Below are 24,035 nucleotides of genomic sequence, written 5' to 3'. Positions count from 1 at the left end.
AAAGTGTCAGGATCCATTAGGAGAAATCTCGAGCTCCTCTGAATCAGGAGCCCAGAAAGAACCTGTTCTTTTCCCACATTCCTCTCCCTCCAACAAATATAAATAGCTCCAACCCAAAATAAGGTGTGATTTCACATAGATGGCATGAAGGATATGCGAGGAGTCAAATGATGCAGAGACGACTTCCCTGTGCCCTGGAAGGACTTTGGCAGCTTCACAGCCCTGCTGAGCCTCACCCTGTTCCTAAACACGAGGGCACAAGTGACTCAGGCCTGGCCCTAAAGGAAAAGCATCCACACGGCGTCACTGATAAGATTCCTGTCGAGGTAAGGACGTTTATTTGACTCTGTGGGACTCTTGGGCACTTTCCTTCACCCAAATTGCAGGTACAGCCTGTGTGCTGACAGCTCAGTTATGGAAAATAGCACGTAGTTAATGCCTCCTGTTGCACAGCACTCATTAAAACTTCCTACGGCCAAGGAGCTCTATTTATTATCTCTGTTTCACAGAAAGGAGCTAGAGGAGGGAGCTGAAGTGTTCCCATAGCTTCCTTACCATTAACACCAGAAGTGAGAAAGCAGCTCTCAAGCTTTAACAGTTCCCCAACATTTTCCTCAAGAGTTTAATTAAAAATAATAGACAAGGGCTCTGTGATCTTGGACAAGCTGACTTTGTTAACTCCTCTGTTGTATCCCTGTTTCAGGGGGGAGTTGGTGCTCAGACAGCCAAAGCAGGAGTGATTTCACCCAATTTGAAGGAATTTTATTTGGAGCAAACCTGACAGCAGCTTTAGAGATGGATGTAAAGGTTGATTTAAAATGCAGGCAGACATTTAATTGCATGGCAGCTGCAATTTTCCAAACAGCAAGCTGACAACTTTTAGTTCCTCTTCTGGAGAGTTTCCTTGGCAGGGAGAGGTTCCCAGGGCTGGCCCATGGGTGGGTTCTGCAGTGAAATCAGCCACACACAGATGATTCAGCACCCGTGTGTCAGTCTGATTTCTCAGAACCTCCCCCAGCTCCAGGCTCTCTGTGCTCCAGGCAGCAGCAGGGAATTTCTGCTCCCTCCTCACAGCCCCAACACTGCAGGGTCACGGAGGTTTCAGCCTCACTGAGTGGCTGCCCCAGAACAGATCCCAGTTCCAGAGCTGGGATATTCTCCAGGAGAGCAGGATGGGTACAGGACACTGTCCCCAAACTGTCAGCATGGCACCCTGTGACTGTGCTCAGGGAAAGGTGCTGATCTGAGCTGTGCCATGGAACAGGATGTTCCTTCTCTCAGTGCTCTCCCCAGAATCTGCTCTTTGGATAGGAGTTTGCTCAGAACTTCGGAATTAGGTTTGTCCTTCAGAAATTCCAGTTATTACTGATTTTCTCCCCAGCCTGCTCTTTCAGTCTATTGCATCCATGGAGCAGATCTGTGTAATGCTGGACACAAATATTTGTGAAGTCAGCTTAATCATTTGTGTATTTCAATGCATAAAAGATTCTGGAGGGATGAAGAACTCTCTTTACAGCTGAGTCCTGATATCTCAGGTACCATGTTTCATAGAATCCCAGAGTGGTTTGGCTTGGAAAAGACCTTGAAGCTCATCTCAGCCCATTCTGGTACTCAGAGCTCATCCTACCACTAGAAGGATGCAATTTTTGGGATAATTCCCTAACTGTGTCATTAAGGGCAGGAAATCCTAGTTTAAAAGTACTAAAAAACACTCCAATAAGAATTTTTAAAAAGAAAAAGAGTTGTACTTTAAAACTATCCAGGCTTTACATTTTAAATAATGGAGATACTTTTTGTTTCAGAAAGTTTAGGAGTAAGGAGAAATTTTTCTTGCAGTCAAGGACTTGTTCTTTGTCAGCCTGTAACAATACCAACTTTTACAACCACGAATTACAGGTATATCTTTTTTAATCAAAGAGATTTTATTTTCTAGGCAACAAAAGAGAACATCCAAGCAGTGATAGTGACACATCTCCCTCCAAGGGAACTGATTCTCAGTTAGCAGATTCCCAATGCAAACATGATCTAGCAAAGCTCAACACTCTGGATTAAATAAAGGTCATTTTTCAAATACTGCAACTGAGAAATAGCAGGAAAAAAAAAAAAAAAAAAAAAGGTATTACACACTTTGAGAAATCCATCCAGGGCACAAAGCTAAAATCTAAGGGTTGCTCCCCAAAGTCAAGGCAGACAATAAATATGGATCTTCCATTTGTGTTCCAAAGACACCTCGTGCACCTCTCTGAGGTAGGTATTGTGTCCATGTGGCAGATGGCAAAGGGGAGGATCAGCTCCTTGTCCCAGGCACGTCCCTGCTTCCCTGGGACAGCTGAGAGCACACCTGGGGCTTGCCAGTCTCTTGGTCTCCTTCCTAGCCAGTATTTCAGCTCAAGTAGTTATAACACAGTGTAATCTCCAAGTTCCTTTGAACTGTCAGGTATTTCTGGAGGTTTTTAAGCATCAGCTTCTACAGGGTTGGGTTTAATGTTGGGTTTTGGGGGGTTTTTATCTTCTTTTCCTAATGACAGGCTAAAAGCAGAGTGGGGTTTAACACTGGAAGCTAAGTGGCTTTCTGTAGGGAACTCCCAACAGTGCTAATGTGTTTTTTTAATACTGAATTAAAAACAAACCCAGTCCATAGTGCTCTGGGTGATCCTAGGCTGTTTAATTATTCATGCCTTAATTCAGCAAAGCACTTAAGTAATTATCTTCTTTCTTCAATAAAACCCTCCTGTATTTCAAGATCCAACTGGAGCCTCTGCTGAGAACTAGAAATATGATTTTTGCAGAAAAGGTGGTGTTGCTGCACCAGTTTGGTCAGTGCCTGAGGGAACAGAGCCCTTTCAAACTGGGTTTTAGGTTCCACGTGGAAAGTGGATTTATATTTCTGCCTCAGTCCAAGGACACCCCTTCTTGTTCCCCAGTCTAAAAGTGCAAGGAAGGTCACTCAAAACAGTAACAGAAGAAAGGCAGGCAAATGATATATTAAAATTCAAGAAATAAGGACGTGTTGCAGACATTTCAAAGAAAAAAAACCAACATAAATCCCCTTCAGTAATATGCACCTTTACAGCACCTTTTGAAAGCCCTCACTGTTAAGCTTCACAACCCCACTGTGAGGTAAGATATTCCAATTAAACCAATTTCACCTTCCCTGATTCTGAACAGTCCAAGGAGTGGGGCACTTTTCCCAGCTTATTTTCATCTGAATATTCAGCTGCACCTTTCATTATCACAATGAAAGTCTTGCTACTCCGCAGTCAGCGGTGGCAAATCAAACACATTAAGGCAGAAAGCAGATGGAATTTCAAGCCTCCCTTCTGGCTCTGGCCTCCAGAGGGCAAAACTTTTTACCAGCAGAGTGAGAACTCAACCTTAAAGTGCTCATTCACAGTATTTGGAAACTGGAACAGCTTAGTGACACCATGGCCGTGATTGGCTCTACTCAAGTAAAATACTCAATGTATTTAACAGATGCAAATTAAGTCACTTCCCTAACTACTCACTTCCCTCTTGCAGGAATTTTCAATGCAATTATGAAGAATCCCAAGTATTCCAGGAAACATGCTTATGCTCTGATGCAGTGTAAACACTGGGGGTTTAAGAGTTATTTTTCAAGCAACTAAAAACTACCTACGGAGGATTAATAAGTTTTATTCAACACTTATTCATCTACTCATTAATTTAAAGGCTACCTTAAAGCTTAGAGGCCATTGCTTTCCCTAAAGTTCTCTGCACACAAACTACACAGTCTATTCCTGATGGTACAGGGCAGCTCAGAGATCCTCTTTCCACTACAACTTGTATTTTGCTATTGTACTTGATATTTCCATTACAAATCACGCACCACACGAGCAGTCTCCCCTCTGAGAGCTGCTCAGCCTAATTCTCAGTGTGAGTGCAAAGCCTAATTCTCAGTGTAAGTGATGCTGACATGTGTGTTTCCCAAAGCCTCAGATTAATTGAATTAGCCTGAAAATGTACATTCAGCACCTCAGAGGTGGATTTTACACCAGTGTTGGACAAGCCTGGCTGTGTCTGTCTGCTCAGATCACACACACACACACACACACAGAGAGAAGGTGATGAAATCAAGGTGTGGCTGCCACTGTCCACCACCTGCCCAAGTGCCATCCCTATTCCCAATCCCCTATTCCCAAACCTGCGCCTCGGCCACCATGAAGTTAATTCGCTTTTCAAGCTCTGTGAACGGAATTTTATGATTACAAACAGCTTATCTGGGGACTCCAGAATTGGATTCCGGAGCGCTGAGGTAGTCGATGGCACCCTCCTCCCGCCGAGCTCACACCTCCCCGAAGTTGGTGTGTCCAGTCTCCCTGGCGTGCTCCCTGGCCTCCAGCTGCCCCGTCAGTCCCTTCTGGCACACCATGCAGCGCAGGGCGAAGCGATTCACGTCCGTGAACTGCCTCTTCCTGCGCGCCTCATCCGCCAGCTCCAGCGCCTGCGCCAGCACCACGTCGTCGCTGCTGGGGAAGATGGTCTGGGGAGGAAGGTCCGAGCCGGGCAGGCGGCGCTCCAGCGGGTCGTAGTGGATGCCGTCGTAGATCAGCAGCACGCGCTTGCTGTAGCCGGCGTCCTCGCCGAAGCGGTCGATGCGCACGGTCTGCGTGTCCACCACGCAGATCTCGCACTGGTAGAACTTGGAGAGGATGGACACCTCGATGGCTCCTCCCCAGGTCTCCTCCCTGCGGATCCAGTCACAGTATTCCCTGTTGGTTTTACCCAGCACGGCCTCGCTGTAGGACTCGGGGTCGCTGGCCACGATCTGGGCGATGAGGTTGCGCATCTCCGGAGCGCAGCCGGGGTCGTACACGCCGCCCTCCACCACGTAGAACACGCTGGTGAACAGGCAGGAATTGTCTGCTGGCACCACCCTCCTGGCCAGCACAGGCACGGCTTCCCTGACAGGCTGGGACATTGCTTTTTTGGCCACCACCGGCGAGTCAGGCTCGGGTTTGGATGTGTCCTCTTCCACTATGAGAGTGTCACCTGCCAGAGAGGAGCGGGATGGATGAGAGAGACGCAAAGGGGAGACTTAAAGCGGCTGCTGCTCCTCAAACACAACAACAGGGCCGTGCTGTCCCTGCTGAGGATCCCGGAGGAGAACCATGGACTGGTCTGGGGACCGAGCACCACCCAGCCCCTCCCCTGCCATGGCAGGGACACCTTCCACCAGCCCAGGCTGCTCCGAGCCCCGTCCAACCTGGCCTCGCACACCTCGGCCCGTTTCCCCCGCTCGGTGTCCCGCCGGGAACAGCCTCAGCCAACAGCCGGTGCAGCACAACGGTCCCCGCGGGACTCACCTGGCGCGGCCGGGCCCCGTCCCCTCCAGCCCCGCGCTGCTCCCTCCGGACCCCCGGGAGCGGCCAAAGCACCGGCGGCGAGCAGGAAGCGCCGCCGCCTCCCCCGGGAGCTGGAACCGGCCCGACCGCCGGCTGACGCGGGGCGTGCGTGCCACGGCCTCTTTAATTAACGTAATTACAGCCGGCGGGGCGGCAGAGCCCGCGCAGCGCCGCCCCCCGGGGCCCTCACCCGAGTGGATGCCGAGCTCGCCCAGCCGCCGCTCGCCGTCGCTGAGGTCGAGGCTGCGCGGCGGGAAGCCGTGCAGGAGGCGCTGCGCGGGCGCGGGCACTCCGGTGAGCGCGGCCAGCGCGGCCTGCATGTCGCGGAGGCGGGAGTGCGGCGACAGCCCCGGCAGCGCGTGCGAGCCGCTCCGGGCCTTGCAGCGCAGCCGCAGCATCCTCGGGGCCGCCGCCGCCGCCGCGCCGCCACCGGCCCGCCCCGCCCCGCTCTCGCGAGAGCACGCCGTGCCCCGCCCCCGGCGCTCATTTGCATAGAGCCGGGCGCGCGCCCGGCGTCTGATTGGCGCAGAGGAGGTGACACCGCCCACTTAGTTTGCATGCAGCCGGACACCGCCTGCCATCTCATTTGCATAACGCGAGGCGTTGCCGTGAGTCGCTGTCACCGCCCTTCCGCGGTGATTACCGCCCATGTGATTTGCATAGCCCGCCTTAATTTACATAGAGGCGCGAGCTCTCGTTCCCCTTTCATCACCGCCCATCTCATTTGCATGGCGCGCGGGCTTCCGTTCCCCTTTCGCCCCGCCCACCGAACTTTCGGTCTCATTTGCATACAGCGGGCGGCTCTCCCTCCCTCCCCGTCTCGTTTGCATGCCGCGAGCGGCTGCCCCGCCCTCGAGGCCTCATTTACATACAGCGCGAGGCTGCCCCGCCCTCCCGGTCTCGTTTGCATACAGCGAGGGGCTGCCCCGCCCGCCCGGTTCATTTGCATACAGCGAGGGGCTGCCCCGCCCGCCCGGTTCATTTGCATACAGCGAGCGGCTGCCCCGCCCGCCCGGTTCATTTGCATACAGCGCGCCCCCGCGCGCGTGACGCGGGCCCGTTTTCCCGCCCCGCCGCGCCCCTTTTCCCTCGTGTGCGGTCCCCGGACCCGGTTTCCGTCCCCGCTCCGCCGTCTGCGAGCTCCGCCGGTCATTTGCATGCGATTTGCATACGGCGGGGCGCGGAGCCATGTCGGCGGCGGCGCGGGGCTGCGGCGGGGCCCCGCGGGGCCGGGCCGGCGAGAAGCAGTGCTGTGAGTAGCCCCGGCCCGGGGTGCGGGGCAGGGTGCGCGCCCCGTGCCCTGCAGAACCGGGATCCGCAGCGGGAGGGGGGGAAGGCTGCGCGCGTCTGCCCCGAGCCTCGCGTCCCTCCCGCGGGTCCCCGTCCTGCCCCTGTCCCGCTGTCCCCTCCGCCGTTCCCCTGCCCCCAACCTCCCGGCTGCCGCGCCCATCCCCATCCCGGGCTTTTCGCCCTAAATCCGCCTCTCCGCGGGCCTTTTCGGAGCTTGCTCGGGCTGTTTGCTGAGAGAACGTGACCGTTTTGTTAAAAACATCTTTCGTTCGCCCTTGACGGCGCCTGCCCGGGCGGCAAATGCTTTTAACACTAAAAGCCCCATTAGGCAGCGGTGCAGCCGGTCCGCCTCATTAGCAAACACCTGAGAGACCCCAGAGTGATCACGGGAGCTCATTAAGGACAAGGACACACCGCGAGCCCGTCCTGGGATGCGCGGAGGTGCTTTATCCACCGGGACACGGGGTGACGCTGCGCTGGGTCTCGCTTTATGCTCTGCAGCGCCCCTGATGCTGTTTTGGGGTGTATTTGGGGTTTTTTTCTGTTTTGTGTTTTGTTGCAGCATGGGCTTCCTACATGACCAACTCCCCGACGCTGATCGTGATGATCGGGCTGCCCGCGAGGGGCAAGACCTACATGTCCAAAAAGCTCACCCGCTACCTCAACTGGATCGGGGTGCCCACCAAAGGTGGGTGTGCGTGTTTGGGGACATCCCTGCCCGGGCTGTGGCGCCTGCCAGTGGAATGTCCTCACCCTCTCTTCTCCTGTGTGTGAAGTGTTTAATTTAGGGGTGTATCGGCGCGAGGCGGTGAAGTCCTACAAGTCGTATGACTTCTTCAGGCACGACAACAAAGAGGCCATGGAAATCCGCAAGTGAGTCCCTGTCAGGGGCTGGGGATGCTGGAGTTCTTGGCAGGCTGTGTGCGTGAGGAGCAGAAAATAACCACGAGTGCCTGAGGAAGGAAGAAGGAACAGCACAGCCTGTGCAGGGATCCTGCCAGCGATGGGCATGGGAGTTTGGGGCTGCCACAAAGCTCAGGGTCAGGCCACACAGTGGAGGTGCCCCAAGATCTCTGGGGCTCTTAGAATGGTGCAGGGGTGCGAGGGAGGTGTTTGAATCCCTCCCTGCTGGCTCAGAAGCTTTGCTGTGGGAATGCTTTCCGTCAGCTGTGACCATCCCTATTTCTGTCCTGCAGACGCTGTGCCCTGGTGGCTCTGGAAGATGTGAAGTCTTATCTCTTGGAGGAGTGTGGGCAAATAGCTGTAAGATCCTCTGCACTAAAAATAGTTCTACATCAGGGCAGTTCAAAGCTGCCTGGAGTGTTCGGGGACCTGATTTGGAGCTGGAGTTTAAAAGTCTTAAGATAAACTTGCTCAGTGCTCCTTCCTCATTTTCTGCCAGGTGTTTGATGCGACCAACACGACTCGGGAGCGCCGGGACCTGATCTTAAATTTTGCTAAGGAAAATGCTTTCAAGGTAGTGCTTTAATTATGTATGTATTAACTGTGTGCGTGATTAATTGTGTGTGTGATTTGCAGTCGCTGTGCTGAGGGACGCTGTGGCTCCCTGGCACAGGAGCTCTGCAGTTTTGACTCTGAAATGTGCTTCCTTGCCTCCTGCCCAGGTGTTTTTTGTGGAGTCTGTCTGTGACGATCCAGAGGTCATCGCTGCCAATATCCTGGTGCGTGCTGCCCTTCCCAGGCTGGGCTGCTGTGGGAGTTCAGGCTCTCAGTGCAAGGTCACGGGCTCGGGGAGCTCGTGGGGATCTCTGTGAAATCCTCCCTCTTGCCTTTCACCTGCGGGACTGGCAGCTGGGATTTGCAGGTTTATTAAAAGCCAGAGATGCCGTTATGTGAGAATGTGGAAATCCAGAGGAGCCGGGAATGGGTGACCTTGGAGCGCTGTCCTGGCAAGGGAGGGAGGGAGGCAGAGCTCTGAGCCAGCGGTGTCTGTCAGGGCCAGCCCCTTCAGTGCCTTAAGAGTAGCCCTTTGTTTTCTCTCCAGGAGCAGGTTTTTCCTCAGGGCAGCGGCAAACAATGTGGATTTGTTTCAAAAGAGGGGAATTTCATTCATCGTGGCTTTTGTTCCCTCCTGAGTTTGCTTAGCTCAGCTGTCTGTTGGGCAGGAGGTGAAAGTTTCCAGCCCTGACTACCCGGAGAGGCACCGGGAGAATGTGATGGACGATTTCCTGAAGAGGATCGAGTGCTACAAGGTCACCTACCAGCCTCTGGACCCGGATGCTAATGACAAGTGAGCAAATCCCTTGGCACATCCCTTTGTCCTTGGGCACAGGAGCTGCTTTGCTGTCAGGATGCTCCAACACCTCTGCTCTCCCCAGGTGTGACTGTGTGCAGGTGAATCACAGGTCCCACGTGAGATCTGAAGGGATTTTTCTGTGTGTGCTGCAGAACCCAGGGTGGTTTAGGTTGGAAGGGATCTCTAAGAGCCATGGGCAGGGACACCTTCCACTACACCCTGTCCAGCCTAGCTTTGGTCACTTCCAGGGATGCAGGAGCAGCCACTCTGTGCCAGGGCCTCCCCACCCTCCCAGGGAAGGATTTTTAAGCCCAGCAGTTCAGAGCCTGTCCTGCCTTTCCTAGAGGAGCAGTAGCTGGGTGACCCTTGCAGGTGCTTGTGCCTGGTTTTTCAAACCACCCATGTGGGTTGTTCTTACTTTATGTCCACTCCAGAGATCTTTCCTTCATTAAAGTGATCAACGTGGGCCAGCGGTTCCTGGTTAACCGAGTCCAGGACTACATCCAGAGTAAAATTGTCTATTACCTGATGAACATCCACGTCCAGCCACGCACCATCTACCTCTGCCGGCACGGCGAGAGCGAGTACAACCTCCTGGGCAGGATTGGAGGGGACTCGGGGCTGTCGGCCCGGGGCAAGCAGGTGGGTGCCCAGCAGCCCCTGGGGGCTGGGGCTGTGCCCTCGTGATTTATTGAAAAAATATGGATATTTGCCGGAATCCCTGGCCTGGTTCAGGGGTTCCGTGTGCTGGAAAACTCCCTCCTCCAGCCCGTGCTGCCAAAGAAAGGCTCAGCAGTCTCTGTTGTTCAGTCTCAAGGCAGTTTATTGCAAGTTATCTAAAAGATTTTCTTCTGGGGCTGCTGTGGTTTGCTCAGAGCTCAGGCAGAGGCACACACACACCCTGACATCCTCTCTGACTCCCGACTGCTTCTTCTCTCCCCCTCTGCCCAGGGCTGCTGCTGTCTTTTATATGGTACATTACGTGTTACATGGGTACAGTTTTTCCCCAATGCCTATTACCTATATTAAATGGTGCTTTTCTACTCTAAACCAATCTGTGAGTGCCAACATCAGAGGAACAGGATCAGCCCATGTTCCTCCATCTTAAAACTTCTGACCCCCATGTACAAAGTAAAAACCCCCCGTACAGGTGCTAAAACCTCCCTGTACAATACTAAAAAAATTTCACCTCTACTTTGTAACTACCTCTACTATAATATCTAACCTTTTGTGACTGCTTGTTCCACCTTCAAAGTTGGTAACTCATTCCATGGCTCAAACCCAAAATCACAGCTGTTTCCAGCTGCCTGCCAGGGTCTCAAATGCTTCTGACCTGAGCCTGGAACCTCCAAAAATGTCTGAGGGACATTTTGAGTTCCAACAGATATTGATCTAGTACTGATATCCAACTGTGAGGGACAAAAACTCTCTAACAGTTTAAAGTTAGAAAGTGTGCATTTATTGTGTGTGGGATAGCTCCCAAATCCACACGGCACCTACTAGGTGATTACAGAGCCCTTTTATCCATACAAGTATTGAATACCCAAAATACAAATACATATTAATCATTTTGGTACATCCCATTCCTCACTTCATATGCTAATCATTTCAAAAGCTATTAAGCATGTGTAGTTTGTCCCTTGAAATGGGTTGGTGTCCCTTCCATGGGGAGGGGTCCCAAAATGAGGAAGTAAACAAAGTTTTCCTTGTTTTGACCTTTCTACCTTTCCAATGCAAATATGACAAATGAACTCTTGGTGGAACTCCAATTCCTTGTCTTCAATTGGTTTCAGAACAGAGGAGCCCACAATTGTCTTATGTTCTAAAAGCTATTTGTTAGTTTGTGTATTCTTCATTATAAACCCAGCTAACTAAACATTGTGCTGACAAGCAATCAATTATTAGTTAACTACTAACTCTTAACTTCATCAAGGCCTACTCATTTATTTTAATTAACTCTAGTAAGGCTTATCTCTAACTAAATTCTTAGCTCCTCTAAAATCTCTAAATTCCTTAAAATTTACGTTTCACTGGGAGCCAGGGCTGGTGCCTTGCAGTGGCTGCCGAGTGCAGATGATGCCTTAAGTTTTAGCTTTTGTGTTTCTCAGGTTCTGTGCTGACTTGGTGTGGGACTCTGAACTTTGTACTAAGTGTTGTAAGTTCTCATCACAGAATCACCAGGTTGGAAGAAACCTTTAAGGTCATTGAGTCTAACCCAGCCTCAACAGCTCAACTCAACCCTGGCACCCAGAGCCACATCCAGGCTTGTTTTAAACACACCCAGGGATGGGGACTCCACCACCTCCCCAGGCAGAACATTCCAGAACTTTATCACACTTTCTGTGAAAAGCTTTTTCCTAACATCCAACCTAAATTTCCCTTGGTGCAGCTTAAGACTGTCCTCTCATTCTGTCAGTTGCTGCCTGGCACATTCAATTCCTTTAGAATTCTGACCATTTCTCAACACTTTTGTCAGCTATCCTTTTCTCTCTAAACTAGTATTTCCTTCATATTCTGTCCTAATCACTGCAGAATCATCATTTGCTTTCACTACATATGCATCACCTTTTCAGTCTGTACAAATTATTGCAGCAAATTCCTCTTCCTTGGCCAGGCTGATCCCCCAATGTTCCTTTCTGAAGCCTCACATACTTTCAAAATAAGACTCAACTGAAAAATACAGTCCAATAGAATCAGAAAATGCTTCAAAGTACAGCTGAAAAAGCAAAATAGAAATACTGGAAATAATAATACTAGAACATAAGTAAAACCTTATTGAAAATCTATTCTGATAAAAACTGTATCTAGTTTTCAAACAGACAAAAGAGTCCTTTTGCAGTTTGAGAATCAAGCTCAACTGTTACCCAAAAAGCAGAAACAACACTGAATTGAGGTGAGCAGACCAGGAGGATGGAACTTCATCACTTGAAGCTGTAATTGGACAATTAACCCCAATATGGAAATGGACCAAAACTTACAGAAGTGTAAAAACTCCAGAATCCATCTTGGTTCCATCCTGGGTGTAGCCCTGGTACTGCCCAAGGTGAATCCTTTGAAGGCCTCTCAATAAATACCTACTTTATTCGTTTAACTCTGTCTAATCTCTGTTCCAGATCAGCCTTTTAAAGCATCACAGAGGCTGGACAGGACTAAGAGAATAAGACAGGTATTTATTAAAGGCCTTCAAAGCTCCCAGAAGCTGCACCCAAGATGAATGATGGTCACAAGTTCCTCAGACTGAAATAAGTTTGGTCCATTTCCATATCAGGGGTTAATTCTCCAGTTCCAACTTCAGGTCATGAAGTCAGATATCCCCAGTTCACTTTTGTTTACACTTTTCTGCTTCAGTTCCAAGCCCAGAGGATTGTTTTGCCTGACCAAAATGTGAAGACAGTAGTTAACACTTTATATGGAGTTCAGAGTTAGGCACTAATGCAGGACAGGATTTGAAAATTATAAAGGCTGAAATCCAAAGGCATCAGGGACCCACAGCCCGCAGCGATGCTCTGAGCAGCTGCAGCTCCCCCTCCTCCCTCCATGCCTTAGGATTTTAGCTTTTCTATTTTTCATACATTTGTAATCCTGCAATTCTTTAGTGTATAACTCCAAACTCCACACCCAGTGACAGCTGCTGCTTTCCCATTTTGACAGAACAATTCCTCTCCAGGCCTGGCAGTCAAGGACACCTCACTGCCTCAGGCCCTGAGAGATTGAAACAAAAGTGAGTTGGGGGGCGCAAACTTGAGGTAAATGACTTCATTACCTGAAGCTGTAATTAGAACATTAACCCCCAAAATGCAAGTGACCCCAAACTTAAAAAAGTGTGAAAGTTGTGGTCTGTCAGAATCTGAGCTATTGATGATTCTGAGATTGTAGAAAGTCTCTGTCTTTCAGCCCCCTGCCAAAGAAGAAGCCATAATTGGTCTGTGCTGGTTTCAAGGTTGTTTATTCTGTTTATCTCTAACATGTTCTGCTGCCCTGCCGCAGCTCTGTCCTGCAGGGCAGCGTGTGGGGCTCTGCCCTCAGTGGGATGGTACAAACATTAAATACCACAAACTACCTGTGCTGGATTTACAATAACGTGCCAATATCTGTCACCTACGTTGGACAGTGTGTCCCCAGCCTGAACCAACAGAAAAATGCCAACACCACAGTGAAACATGGAGGGCATGAAGAAGGAGAAAAAGGACAAGGCACACCCAATTTCCTCCATCTTGTCCCCTTTGAACCCCTAATCTAGAATCCTAAAATTTTACTTTTGCACCTGTGCCACACTTAATTATTACTTATATCAAACCCTCAGAGCTTGTAATTCATCCTGTAAGATTGAAAACTCTTTTCCATGGCCAGAGATCACAGACAGTGTCTCTGGGGGCTCTGTCCAGGGGGGTTCCTGACCCCTGTCAGGGTCCCAGACCTTCCAGGGTAGCCAGAGGGAAGCTCTGGATTCTGACAGTGGTCCATTTTTGGGTGTAGCCCATGGGGGACTTTGTCTGCCCTAAATGTACCTGAATATTTATAATCAGTAAATATACCTGATTTTTGTTAATTTAATTCTGTCTGAATTGATTATTAAATTTTTAATTATTTAATATATAATTAAAAATTTTAAAATCTGTGTTTTTAGGGATCCCATAAGGCATTACCCTGCTCCTAACCTCCTGGAACTTTTCTCCCCAGTTTTCCCAGGCTCTGAAGAAGTTCATTGAGGAGCAGGAGATCGTGGACCTGAAGGTGTGGACGAGCCAGCTGAAGAGGACAATCCAGACAGCCGAGTCCCTGGGGGTGCTCTACGAGCAGTGGAAAATCCTCAATGAGATTGATGCTGTGAGTGAGAGGCTGCTTAAAAACCTCAGCTTTTCTAGGTGGGAAATTATCCTTAAAGCCAAATTCATCACCATGAACTCAGCTGTTTTCTCCTGATTTGTATCTGTGTTTTTGTATCACGGACCTCAGCCTTCCAGGAGGAGCTTTGGGGTGCTTGGGGACAGGGCTGAGAGTGTTCAGAGCTGCCAGGTCTTGCTGGGGACATTCCAGGTGGTGTGGAGGTGGAAAAGAACACTGAGCATCCCAGACATCTGTCACACCCTCCTGGCTGGGCAAAGGTTGCTGCTCCCACTCTGATTCTCTCAGGAAATTGCATGGTGGTTGCTGGGGAAGTTGCTGAGGGCTCATTTTTCATCCCTGGCAAACACCAGGGATGTCATCCTTTCTGGTTTGGAGATAAAACCAAAGCCCAGCCTCTTCAAACCACCCTGGAACCCACACTGAGGGCAGGGCTGGGTCAGATGCAACACCTAAAATTTCCATGCCATAAAAGGAGCCCTGATCTCAGCCTCTGCTTTTCCTTCCCTCCCTGCTGCTCCCTCTTGGCCCTCTGATGAAATGAGGTTTGTGGTTTGAGTTTTTCCTTCCTTCAGGGGGTCTGTGAAGAAATGACCTATGCAGAAATTGAAGCCAAGTATCCAGATGAGTTTGCCATGAGGGATCAGGAGAAATATCTTTATCGTTATCCTGGAGGGGAGGTGAGGACCTAAAGAAACAACAGCTCTACACGGTGCAGTGAAACAAACATTTCTGTGTGGGGTTGGGGTTAAAACTGACTCTGTTTGAAGTTATTCTGCCGATATTTGTATGCAAAATTGCAAATTTGCATCCTAATGAAAACATTAAGATCTCCAGTTCTCTTCTGGGGGAAATGTTTCTTGATTTCCCTCATGGGGGTGTGCAGATGATGCTTTTCAATCCATTAATTTGGCCACGTGCTGGATGCTGTCCTCAGACACTGAGGGGGCTCTGCATCCCAGGCCTGAATTGTCCCTGAGAAACCATCTGGGAAACAAAATTATCGTGGGTGTGGCCTGGAGTCATTTCTGGCTTAACTTCACAACCTGTTCACATGAATCATTTACTATTTTATTGGGTTTTTTTCCTGACTGCACTCACTGAGTTACCAGTAATCTGAGCCCTCCCACGGTCTGAGGGTTCTAACACAGAAATTCACTTTCTGCTGTTGCCTTTTTTGGGTTTTTTTTTACTATTTTTACCACCTCACCCATACCCTCCTTTAACTTTATGCTGCTTTAACTGATATTTCCCTGAATGTGACGCTGTTAATTGCCACCTGTGTTTAACCCTGTGTTTACACAACCCCTTGACCAATTCCTGTTTGGTTTTCCAGTCCTACCAGGACTTGGTGCAGCGCCTGGAGCCAGTAATTATGGAGCTGGAAAGGCAAGGCAATGTCCTGGTTATCTCCCACCAGGCAGTTATGAGGTGCCTCCTGGCTTATTTTCTTGACAAGAGTGCAGGTACAAAAATAAAGGGATGATGCTCCTCTCCCTGTTTCCCCTCATGGGGTTTTTGGGAGGGTGGTTTAGAATGACTGGGTGGATTTTTATTTATTATTTTTAACAAGATGAGGTTTTTTAACAAGATGTTTAAAAAAGGAGGAAAGGAAATGTTTCAGCAGTGCTTTAACCCTTGCACTGCAGCAGTATGAGGAGCTCCCTGGGGATGTGCTGCTCTTTTGCTGCCCAGATGTTGTTTCTGGAGCTGTTTTCAGCAGCAATGCTTACAGAATGTGTAGGGGACTGGTTTTTAATGTAAAGAAAAAAAAATTCGTCATTTTCTGATGAATGAAAGAGCCTCAGTGGCCTGGAAGGGTTGGCAGGAGGGCTCCATCCCAGGGAAATGCTGATTTCTTGCACAGCACACACACCTGGAAGGCTCCAGTCTGCTGCAGGCTCCAGTGAGTGGCACTAGAGCTTCATAAAACTTTTAATGATGTTTATAAACTTCTAACCAACTTCATAAACTTTTAAATACAGCTCTGAACGAATGTCCTGTGGGCCCATGGCAGCTGTTGCTTGTTGTTATAGGATATGTGAAAGCACAACCTGAGCTGTTGCTATTGTAAGGTGAAAAAGAGGAATTTTATTTTTTGATTTTAGCATTTATATTTTTCTAAAGGTGACAGTGGATTGGAGAGTGAATGTGCCACTTCTCCAATGACATTGGACAAATTATTAGTATATTAAGTTTCTTTGCTTCTATGGAGGAATGCAAAACAATAGATGTTTATAGAAAGTTGTGTGAGAAAATTCTCTACAAGAATGTAAACTTGGAAGGCTTTAGAAAATTTTAAGAATCAGGGCAACAGTTGCAGAAGTGCTTTCCCAGCCCTGTGCCCCCGGAGAGGTTTCCTCTGGCTGGCCCTGTGCACTGGGCATGGAATGATGGAATTGTTTGGGCAGGGAAAGCCCTTTTAGAGGGTGGAATCCAGCCCCTGGGCCAGCCTGGGCCCCACTCTCATTCCCAGCTGCTGTATTTTGATTTTCTGTGTCTCACTGCTGTCATCAGTGAATGCCTGGGTGCCATCCACAGGCTCTAATTCCCAGGAGAATTTCCATTCATTCCTAGAATGGTTTGAGTCGAAAGGACCCTTAAAAGGGTTTAGTCCAAGCCCTCTGTGATGGGCAGGGACATCCCTGCTGCTGTGGGGCTGGGGAGGGGACAGGGGGGCTGTGGCATGCCAGGTGACCCCATAACCCCTTCCTCTGCCCTAGATGAGCTGCCCTACCTGCGTTGCCCCCTCCACACCATTCTCAAGCTCACACCTGTTGCCTATGGTAAATAACTGCTTTGTTTTCATTTTTAATTTTAATTCCTGCCCTGGGTTGTTTGTGGGGATGTTATGGGCAGGTTTGTGTCCATGTGTGGCAGCACTTGGCCGTGCTCTAGAAGCTTCTGGTAATACATAAAGGAGTTATTTCCTGGTTAACATACAAAAATTTAACATGGAAAAGGGTTCTGGAGGGGTGGGGGTGTTGGGGGAGCAGATGTGGAGGTTCAGGGTCTTCTCCCCTGGCCTCTCTTTTAAACAACTGGATTTTCCCTGTGGATTTTCCTTTCCCTGAGGAAGGCTGTGCCTCCAAACTTGGGGTGCAGTCAGTTAAAATTGGCTTTTCTCTGCAGCCCAAATAACTCAGGGCTGTGCTCTCACACTTAAAAACCACCAAATGTAAAATTCTGTTTGTGGGGTGAACTGTGGATTTGTGAGCTCTGTTAATTTTATAAATAAGAGATTTATTCCTGTTCATTTTCCCTGCTGTTTTTTTAATATATTACTCATATAAACTTCTCTTTCTTGTGGGTGAAGGCTGCAAGGTGGAGACAATTTCCCTGGATGTGGAAGCAGTGAACACCCACCGGGACAAGCCCTCCCTGAACTCAGTAAGTTTTGCTGCACCCCTTTGCTCCACCTTTTCCAAAATAAGTCACAAACCCTCTTAAACACTTGCCAGAACTGCCTGGTGGCTTTTAGTGAGCAGAAGGATTCTCCTCAGAAATAACCTCCAAAAGCAGAATTAATTTTAAGGTGCATTAGTTCTTCCCAGGCCAGGGGGGATATTTTTCAGAGCCGTTGTAGGGAGCAGAATGAGCAAATTTAGGGCATAGATTTTAAACTCCAGGTTTTGTTCTCAGCTTTCAGAGTAGTGTTTATTGCTGCTGCTTATTGGTGATTTCAAAAAGACTTGGCAAAAGGGTTTAAGTGGGTTTTTCTTCTTGTCTTGATGATTGTTTAATTACTGTTGACCATCCACCTTGTAACCACGTCCTAAATCTGGGGGAGCTGCTGATCTCTGAGGGCCTTGATTTTACAAACCCTGTTTTCCAAAGGGACTGTCAGGGAAAGCCTCAGTGATTGCCTCTAATTAATTCCCCCATTAGAGAGCACAAACCAGCTCTGCTGGCTCACAGAAAGTCTGAATGCATCTGATTTTAGGTTTTGTACATTTAGGCTTTTTGTTGTATTTCATGAAGATCCCTTGGGCTGGGATCTGATTATTCTTTTGTGCTGAGGGGCTGGGGAAACTGGGAACCTGCAGCTTTGGCTGGAGGCTTTGTGGAGCTGTCAAATGCCAAACTGAGGACATTGGGCACGATTTGTGTGGATCCTCGTGGTTTCCAGCTTGTCCCTGCTCATGGCAAGGGGTTGCATTAGGTGATGTTTAAAGGTTCTTCCAACCCAAACCAGTCTGGGATTTCTCACTTCTCCAGCTTCTCTGTGATCCCTGCATGGAAATCATTGCTGCCCACTTGGAGGCTGCCTCTGTTCTTTGCTTTGCTTGGGTAACACAGCTGCTGTGGGGCAGAAGAAACAGCAAGAAGGGAGGGTTTTCTATTTGCTTATTTCTTTTTCCCCCCAAATTGATCGTGCAGAGAGGAGAAAAAAACTAAAAAACCTAAAAAAACCCAAACAGAGCCAACTAAGCAAAGCAAAAGACCCAAAGGGAAATAAAACTGCTGAAAAATCACTTTCCACTTGTCTCCAAGATGGATTAAGTTGTTTCCCAAGCTGGTGCAGAGCTGGGGGAGGCACAGCCCGACGCGGGGTCGCTGTGACACTCAGGGTGGGGTTGCTGGAGGTGTGTGACGTGGCTTTGAACTGTTTTCATTCCTGATAATTCCCTCTGTGTGGGATCAGCACGAGTTGCCCAGCAGGCAGAGCCCTGTGAGGATGAGGAGGAACAGCTTTACCCTGCGGGCCAGCGCCGACACCGTAAAGCGCCCGCGGCACCACAGCCTGGGCAGCAAACCCCTCCATCTGCTGGGGCCTCTCCCATCCCTGGAAGCTCGAGGGCCTTTCCCATCCCTGGAAGCTCGAGAAGGGGCTGAGCAGCCACAGCTGGAAGTCACTGCCCAGGTGGTACCTTCCCTCTGCTCCCCGTCCCCGCCATCGCCCGTGGTCCTCTCCGAAATCCAGACCCTGCCCAGCACCCTGAGCAGGGTTTCTGTTTCTGCATGGAAATCATCCAGCCTGGATGGGATTAAGGAAAAAAAAAAAACAAACAATTGAAAAACCCCCTCAAAACCAACCCCAAAACGTAAAAATCCCCCCCCCCCATCCAACTGGAATTGTGGTGCCAGTCTTTCAGAGTCAGGCTCCACACGGGCAGGTTTCCATCAGTGCCACGGGGTTTTGGCAGGGGGATTAATTCTGGGTAGGATTTTGCTTCTGGGCTAAAATCTGATGGGAAAAGTTACAAATACCCTCTTTGTCCCAGTTTTTTACTGCAGCCAAATGCTGTCCCTGCCTTCCACCACTTCCTGGACACAAACCTGCCCTGGGCTAACAGGAAATTCTGGGGCTGCTTCACTCCTGCCCTCATTTGCTTTGCTTCTTTTCCTATTTCAGTCTCCTTTAAGATGCACTATGAGCCCTGCTGTGCTTCTCTGTTTCCTTTGCAGCCTCCAGAGGGAAATGCTTGCCTCTGAGTACCACTGCAAGCAGCTGGGTGTGCTCTCTTTGGGGTTAGTAAGTCAGATTTCTCTTGATTCGTGTTGCATGGAAACCACTCTGGGCAAAGACAAACCCACAGAGCAGAAGGAATCTTGTGCTGGATAAAACCTGAGATTCTGGGGGACCTCAGTGGGGGCTGAGCCTGCTGATCCAGGGGCTCCAGCTGGGCTTGTGCTTGTGCTGGCTGCTGCAAATGGTGGTTTTAGCCCAGCTTGCTCCATCCCTGGATCATGGGATGGCTCATGGTGCTGAGCAGGGCAGTCCCAGGTTTCCCAGGACAAGGTGTGGTGATGTTGCTGCTCTCAGGGATTTTGCAGGAGTCACTGGATCGTGGATTTATCTTTGATTTTCACTGTCTGTGTGTGTTCCTGGTGTCTGCTGGGCCCTGAGTGAGGCAGAGGAAGGAGTTTTATCAAAGCTCTAAGTATTCATTGTGATCAGTTTGCAACATGTGATGGTTCTTGGGTGGTTCTGGCAGTGTGATTCCCCATGGAGAAGGTAAATAAAAGTGAGCAACCCTGAGAAACCAACCTGCCTCCTTACTCCTGAGCTTTTCCACCTCTCTGAGCTTGTGTGGGCCCAGGCTGAGATGGGAAAACCCTTCAGGGGGGCTTGGCAGGAGGCTGAAGGGTGATGTAAGGAGTGAAACAGGTCTTTGTGTGTCAGACAGCAATACCCTTTTCTGACCCAGAGATGGGGTAACTGAGAGGTGTTTTAAAAACTCATGTGAAGGGTGAGACAATACAGATGTTATAATTCACACCATCACAATCAGTAGCCAATTATTTCCTAATTACAATACATTGTAAGTGTTTCTTGGCCTATCAGCTTTTTGCCACACCGTGCTGTAAATGCCTTAAAGCCAACCATCTAAAATTACCCCTCATGGGTCCACTACACACATTCCCACATTTGTGTGCTGGGATGGAGGGGATGAAGCAAATCCTCAAGTGGTTCCTGCCGTGGGCAGCAGTTCCATGGAGCTGGAGTCACCTCTCCGTGAGCTGGGCTGCCTCCAGCTTTACTCTCTGCTGCCTTCCTTGCTGTGACCTCTCCTGTTTCTCTTTTCCCTGCAGAGAATGGCCACTTTAGCAGTGTAGGGGCTCCTGCTTTCACCTTGCATCCAGCTGGGAATTCCAGGGCCAGGAGGAGCCGGGAGTGGAGCATCCCTGGGGCACCGTGAGCCACCCTGGCCAGTACTCGCCTTGAACTGGGATTTTAGAGCCTGTCTGTGTCTTTTCTTTCCAAATGTTGCAACGTCTGTCCACGGGGCTGGAGAAGATTTCTTCTGGAGATTTTTCCAAGCTGCTTTTAATGCTCATAAGCCAGCACATCCCCGGGTGTTGAAATAGTGTTCCACGTCTTTCCTTCTGGCCAGGTGCCAAAATTAACCACAGTGGGAGGACAAAATAATCATGTTTCTACTCGCTGAGGAAGCTTTTCTTTGGAAGAGGCATTTCCAGGCCAAATCCCCACGGTTTTATTTCTCCATTTCCAAGTTGTTTCCAAGTTCAAACTCAATTTTTTCTGCTGTTCAGCCATCCAGGGAGCTCCAGGTAGGGTTTGATTTTCCCTCCTTGAGTGCTGGTGGGAATCCCCCAGTCTGAGCCAGTTCTTTTGCCCTGGGAAGGCTTTTGCTTGGATGTGACACTCAGGTCAGCACATCCATCCCACAGGCTGCCTCCTGTGAGGGACAGATGGGAATAAACCCTCCTGCCCCTCTCTGGAAGCAGCACAGCTCCCAGTGCTTTAAATCCCACCTCAAGCCCTATTTTAGCTTCTCCTCCCTACCTAAACTCCATCCTTTCACTCATTTTTCCTGCATTTTGGAGGTGTTTTGTCCATTTACCCCAGAAAATGGGAGCATGGCTGGGGCCAGCAGAGCTCCTGGGCAGAGTTTGCAGGAAGCACAAGGTTTGTACTAGTTTTCTTTATTTTACACCAAATTTTAGACCCACAACAAGCTTTTAACTTGCCTATGAATAAGCTGTGAATGTTCCCAATGCTGCCTTTCATAGTTTTAAGCTGTTGTAGAGTTTGGAGCACAGGTGGTGCAGCTCTGTGTGGCCGTGTTTTAACTTAAATCCTTTCCTTAAATCCCCACCAAACCCCAAATTTTCAGTTCTCTCCCACCAGTCTTGACTTGCATTTTGCCAAACTCCATTTTACCCCACTCCAGCTGTTCTTGCAATAAGGGCAGGACCCTCAGGTTGGGTGAAAAAAGGAACATTTGGGTACAGGGCAGGAGGCTGTTCTGGGCCTGCCGTTCCCAGGTGACTCCAGGATTTATCTGAGCATTTCTGGCCCCAGAAGTTGCTTATTTTAAATGTGTAAATAAATGCTGTATATACCCACAGCAGGGAAAATGTGCCCTGGCTGTGCAGGAGCTCAGCAACCCCAGAGCCTGAGGCTTAACCTGGGCATTTTGAGCTCAAACTTGGTTGTTTTAAACACTCCCAAAGCTGTAATTTGATAAAACTGGGATAGAGAGGACCAAGGCACTAATCTGGACCCCTCAGGATTTCTGAGGAGCAGAAAAATGTGTTGATCTAAAGGGATTGTGCCACAGAGGGGTGAGAGTTTTTATTCGTTTTTCTCCTCAGGGTTCCCCCCACCCCCGACACATCTGGTTTTGGGTTTTAAGCGTTGTTGTGCTTAGAAATAAACCCGGAAAAGAAAAAAAAAAAAAAAAAGGTGAAATGTTGAAGGAAGAGATTTAGAGCCTGGCCATGGCAGTCCTCACTGTCACTCCAAAATGCTCTGAACGCACAACCCCGTCCTTGTCAGGCCAGCTCTGACCAAACCCCTCCTGCTCTGTGGAACAAGGAGTGGAAAATGTACTGTAGGATATTTACGCACAAAAATGCTGGGAAAACTGGCTGAAGAGTTCATTATGTTCATGTCACTGAGCAGTAAATGATTGTAAGAAGACAGAAATCTATATTTTTACCTGCTGGGATTTGTGAATGTCGCTGTTGATGTGTTGGTGGTCGTGACTTTTTTTTAATCCCTGCTGAAAATCAGGTGTTTTGCAGTTTGGGTCAGTGGCTGGGAGTCCCTTTTTGGGCTGTGGGATGGAATTTCATCCTTCTCTGCAGCGTTTGTGCCTCAGTGCTTTAATTCAAGCTTTTTCCTCCTGCATTTTAGCCTTGAAAAGGTTGAAAGCAAACATGTCTGGAGCAGAGCAGCAGCAGATTTGGGAGCAGATCGTTGCCCTGAGGGTCCTGCTGAGCCCTCGGGGCAGCAGGGCTGGGGTGATGCCAGTGGGCATCTCCTGGCAGCTCCCTGTGCCAGGGATTTCCTTGAAACCACCTGATTTCCTTGGCACTGGGCGTGCAAACACCCCAGAACAAACAAAGGTTGCACAACGGGGTTTTGAGATGTTTTTGGTGGAACAGCTCAGCAGCAGCTCGTGCTGTCAGTGGGATCGGTGCCGTGGTGGGCTGGGCAGGTGGAGGTGGGTTTGGAGGTGGGTTTGGGGGTGGTTTGGAGGTGTGGATGTGAGCCTGGCACCTTCCTGAGCAGTTCCTCAGGACTGGGGGGGTTCTGTGACCCCCTGACTTTCTGTGCCTCTGTTTCAAGCAGCACGGGTGGTGCTGGCTGCTGTCACCTTCAGTGGCACCTGCCTGCCCCTCTGCCTGCCCTTGCCCAGTTTTTGGGCTGAAAACTGCTTCATCTCTGGGAAAACCTGAAAAATTGGGGGAAAAGAATTAAACCCAGCCTGGCTGGCTGCTCTGTGTACACTGGCTGTGACCTCAGAGCTGTCACCTCTACCAGGTGTCCCCTTCCTGGCAGCTGGGCTGGGTACCAGTTAAACCCAACCCAGCCTGGCCTGGCTGCCAAGGGGCCGAGGAGCAGCTGAAGGAGGAGAGGGACCAGCACCAGCCTGGCCAGAGCCAGCAGCCCTGGGGGTGTCCCCAGCCTCACCCCGTGCCCCTCTGGGGGGCTCTGGGTGAGCAGTGCCAGTGCCACCCTGCTCTGTCCCCCCACTGTCCCCCTGCTCTGTTTGCACTGCAGCTCTGGCTGGAGTGTTTGGTGAGAGGGATCTTGCCCAGCTGCTTGTAAACTTTCCTGCTCTGCTGCCTTCTAAGTGTTTTGGGTTTTTTTAGGTTTAAAATGCTGCAGTGTCTGTCAGCTCGTGCTGTGTGTTGTGTGCTCTGTGCACTTGAGCATAAATATCTGTCAGTGTTTATTTACAATAAAGAGACTGTAAAAACCACAGATAATTCCTTCTGTTCTTTTCCATTGTTTGCTCCAACTCTCCCCTGTGTGCTGTTTTTCTGAGGAGCTGAGGGAGTCTCTGGGATGTGTCTGGAGGAACAGGGGCTGCAGGGGTGGGCAGGTGTCCTCTGGTTTGGGAATCTGAGTTGAAAATGGGGGCTCTTAAACCCTACTGCTGTTCCCCTTCTCTCCTCAGTTTTAAGGGTGTTTTTACTGGAGGTCAGAATCTCAGGGTTTCTGTGGAACTGACCTTTAAGGCCCTTTCCAACCAAACCATTCTGGAATTCTCTGTGTGTGCAGCTCCGAGCGATGCTCCCAGGCCCTCCTGTGCTGCTTCCATGGGATTGGGTGGGGCTGGCTTGGAATAAACCCTTTTGGGAATTCTGGCCATGGCTTTCTGAGGTCAGAGGGGATGAACTCAGGGTGGCCTTGCCCTGGGGTGAAGCAGCTCCTGAGGACACCCCTCAGTGTGCCCGAGCTCCCAGTGGAGCAGCTCAGCAAGGATTATTTCAAAGACTTGGCACCTCCACACATAAAAACCAAACAAATTTCAACATCTGCTTGGGTTGCATTCAGCTTTGTAGTGTTTTGCTCTGGG

General features: G+C 49.7%; 2 protein-coding genes across 7 annotated transcripts; one reads left to right on the top strand and one right to left on the bottom strand.

Annotated features, from left to right (window-relative positions):
• Positions 1-1,901: 1,901 nt before the first annotated feature.
• On the bottom strand, positions 1,902-5,837 carry YOD1 (YOD1 deubiquitinase). Its single transcript, XM_030291748.4, has 2 exons — positions 5,554-5,837; positions 1,902-5,010 (listed from the first exon to the last, which is right to left on the bottom strand). Exons 1-2 carry the CDS (start codon positions 5,759-5,761, stop codon positions 4,304-4,306), a joined length of 915 nt encoding a protein of 304 aa, XP_030147608.1. The 5' UTR covers positions 5,762-5,837; the 3' UTR covers positions 1,902-4,303.
• Positions 5,536-23,442, top strand: PFKFB2 (6-phosphofructo-2-kinase/fructose-2,6-biphosphatase 2). Of its 6 annotated transcripts, none has more exons than XM_072918722.1 (16): positions 5,536-5,657; positions 7,216-7,341; positions 7,430-7,526; positions 7,850-7,916; positions 8,056-8,130; positions 8,279-8,335; positions 8,780-8,904; positions 9,345-9,552; positions 13,591-13,737; positions 14,331-14,435; positions 15,092-15,221; positions 16,479-16,541; positions 17,072-17,145; positions 18,401-18,619; positions 19,165-19,227; positions 20,293-23,442. In XM_072918722.1, exons 2-15 carry the CDS (start codon positions 7,230-7,232, stop codon positions 19,189-19,191), a joined length of 1,506 nt encoding a protein of 501 aa, XP_072774823.1. In that variant the 5' UTR covers positions 5,536-5,657; positions 7,216-7,229; the 3' UTR covers positions 19,192-19,227; positions 20,293-23,442. The 6 variants fall into 6 exon arrangements, with proteins under 6 accessions (XP_072774823.1, XP_072774821.1, XP_072774822.1 ...); XM_072918720.1 differs by having other exon boundaries at positions 19,112-19,227; XM_072918719.1 differs by lacking the exon at positions 5,536-5,657 and adding an exon at positions 6,375-6,615 and having other exon boundaries at positions 19,112-19,227.
• The last annotated feature ends 593 nt before the right edge of the window (positions 23,443-24,035 follow it).

Source organism: Taeniopygia guttata, chromosome 26, assembly GCF_048771995.1.
Source record: "Taeniopygia guttata chromosome 26, bTaeGut7.mat, whole genome shotgun sequence".
NCBI classification, from domain to species: domain Eukaryota; kingdom Metazoa; phylum Chordata; class Aves; order Passeriformes; family Estrildidae; genus Taeniopygia; species Taeniopygia guttata.
Note: the sequence above shows the minus strand (reverse complement) of the source record. Positions and strands in the feature narration are given on the sequence as shown.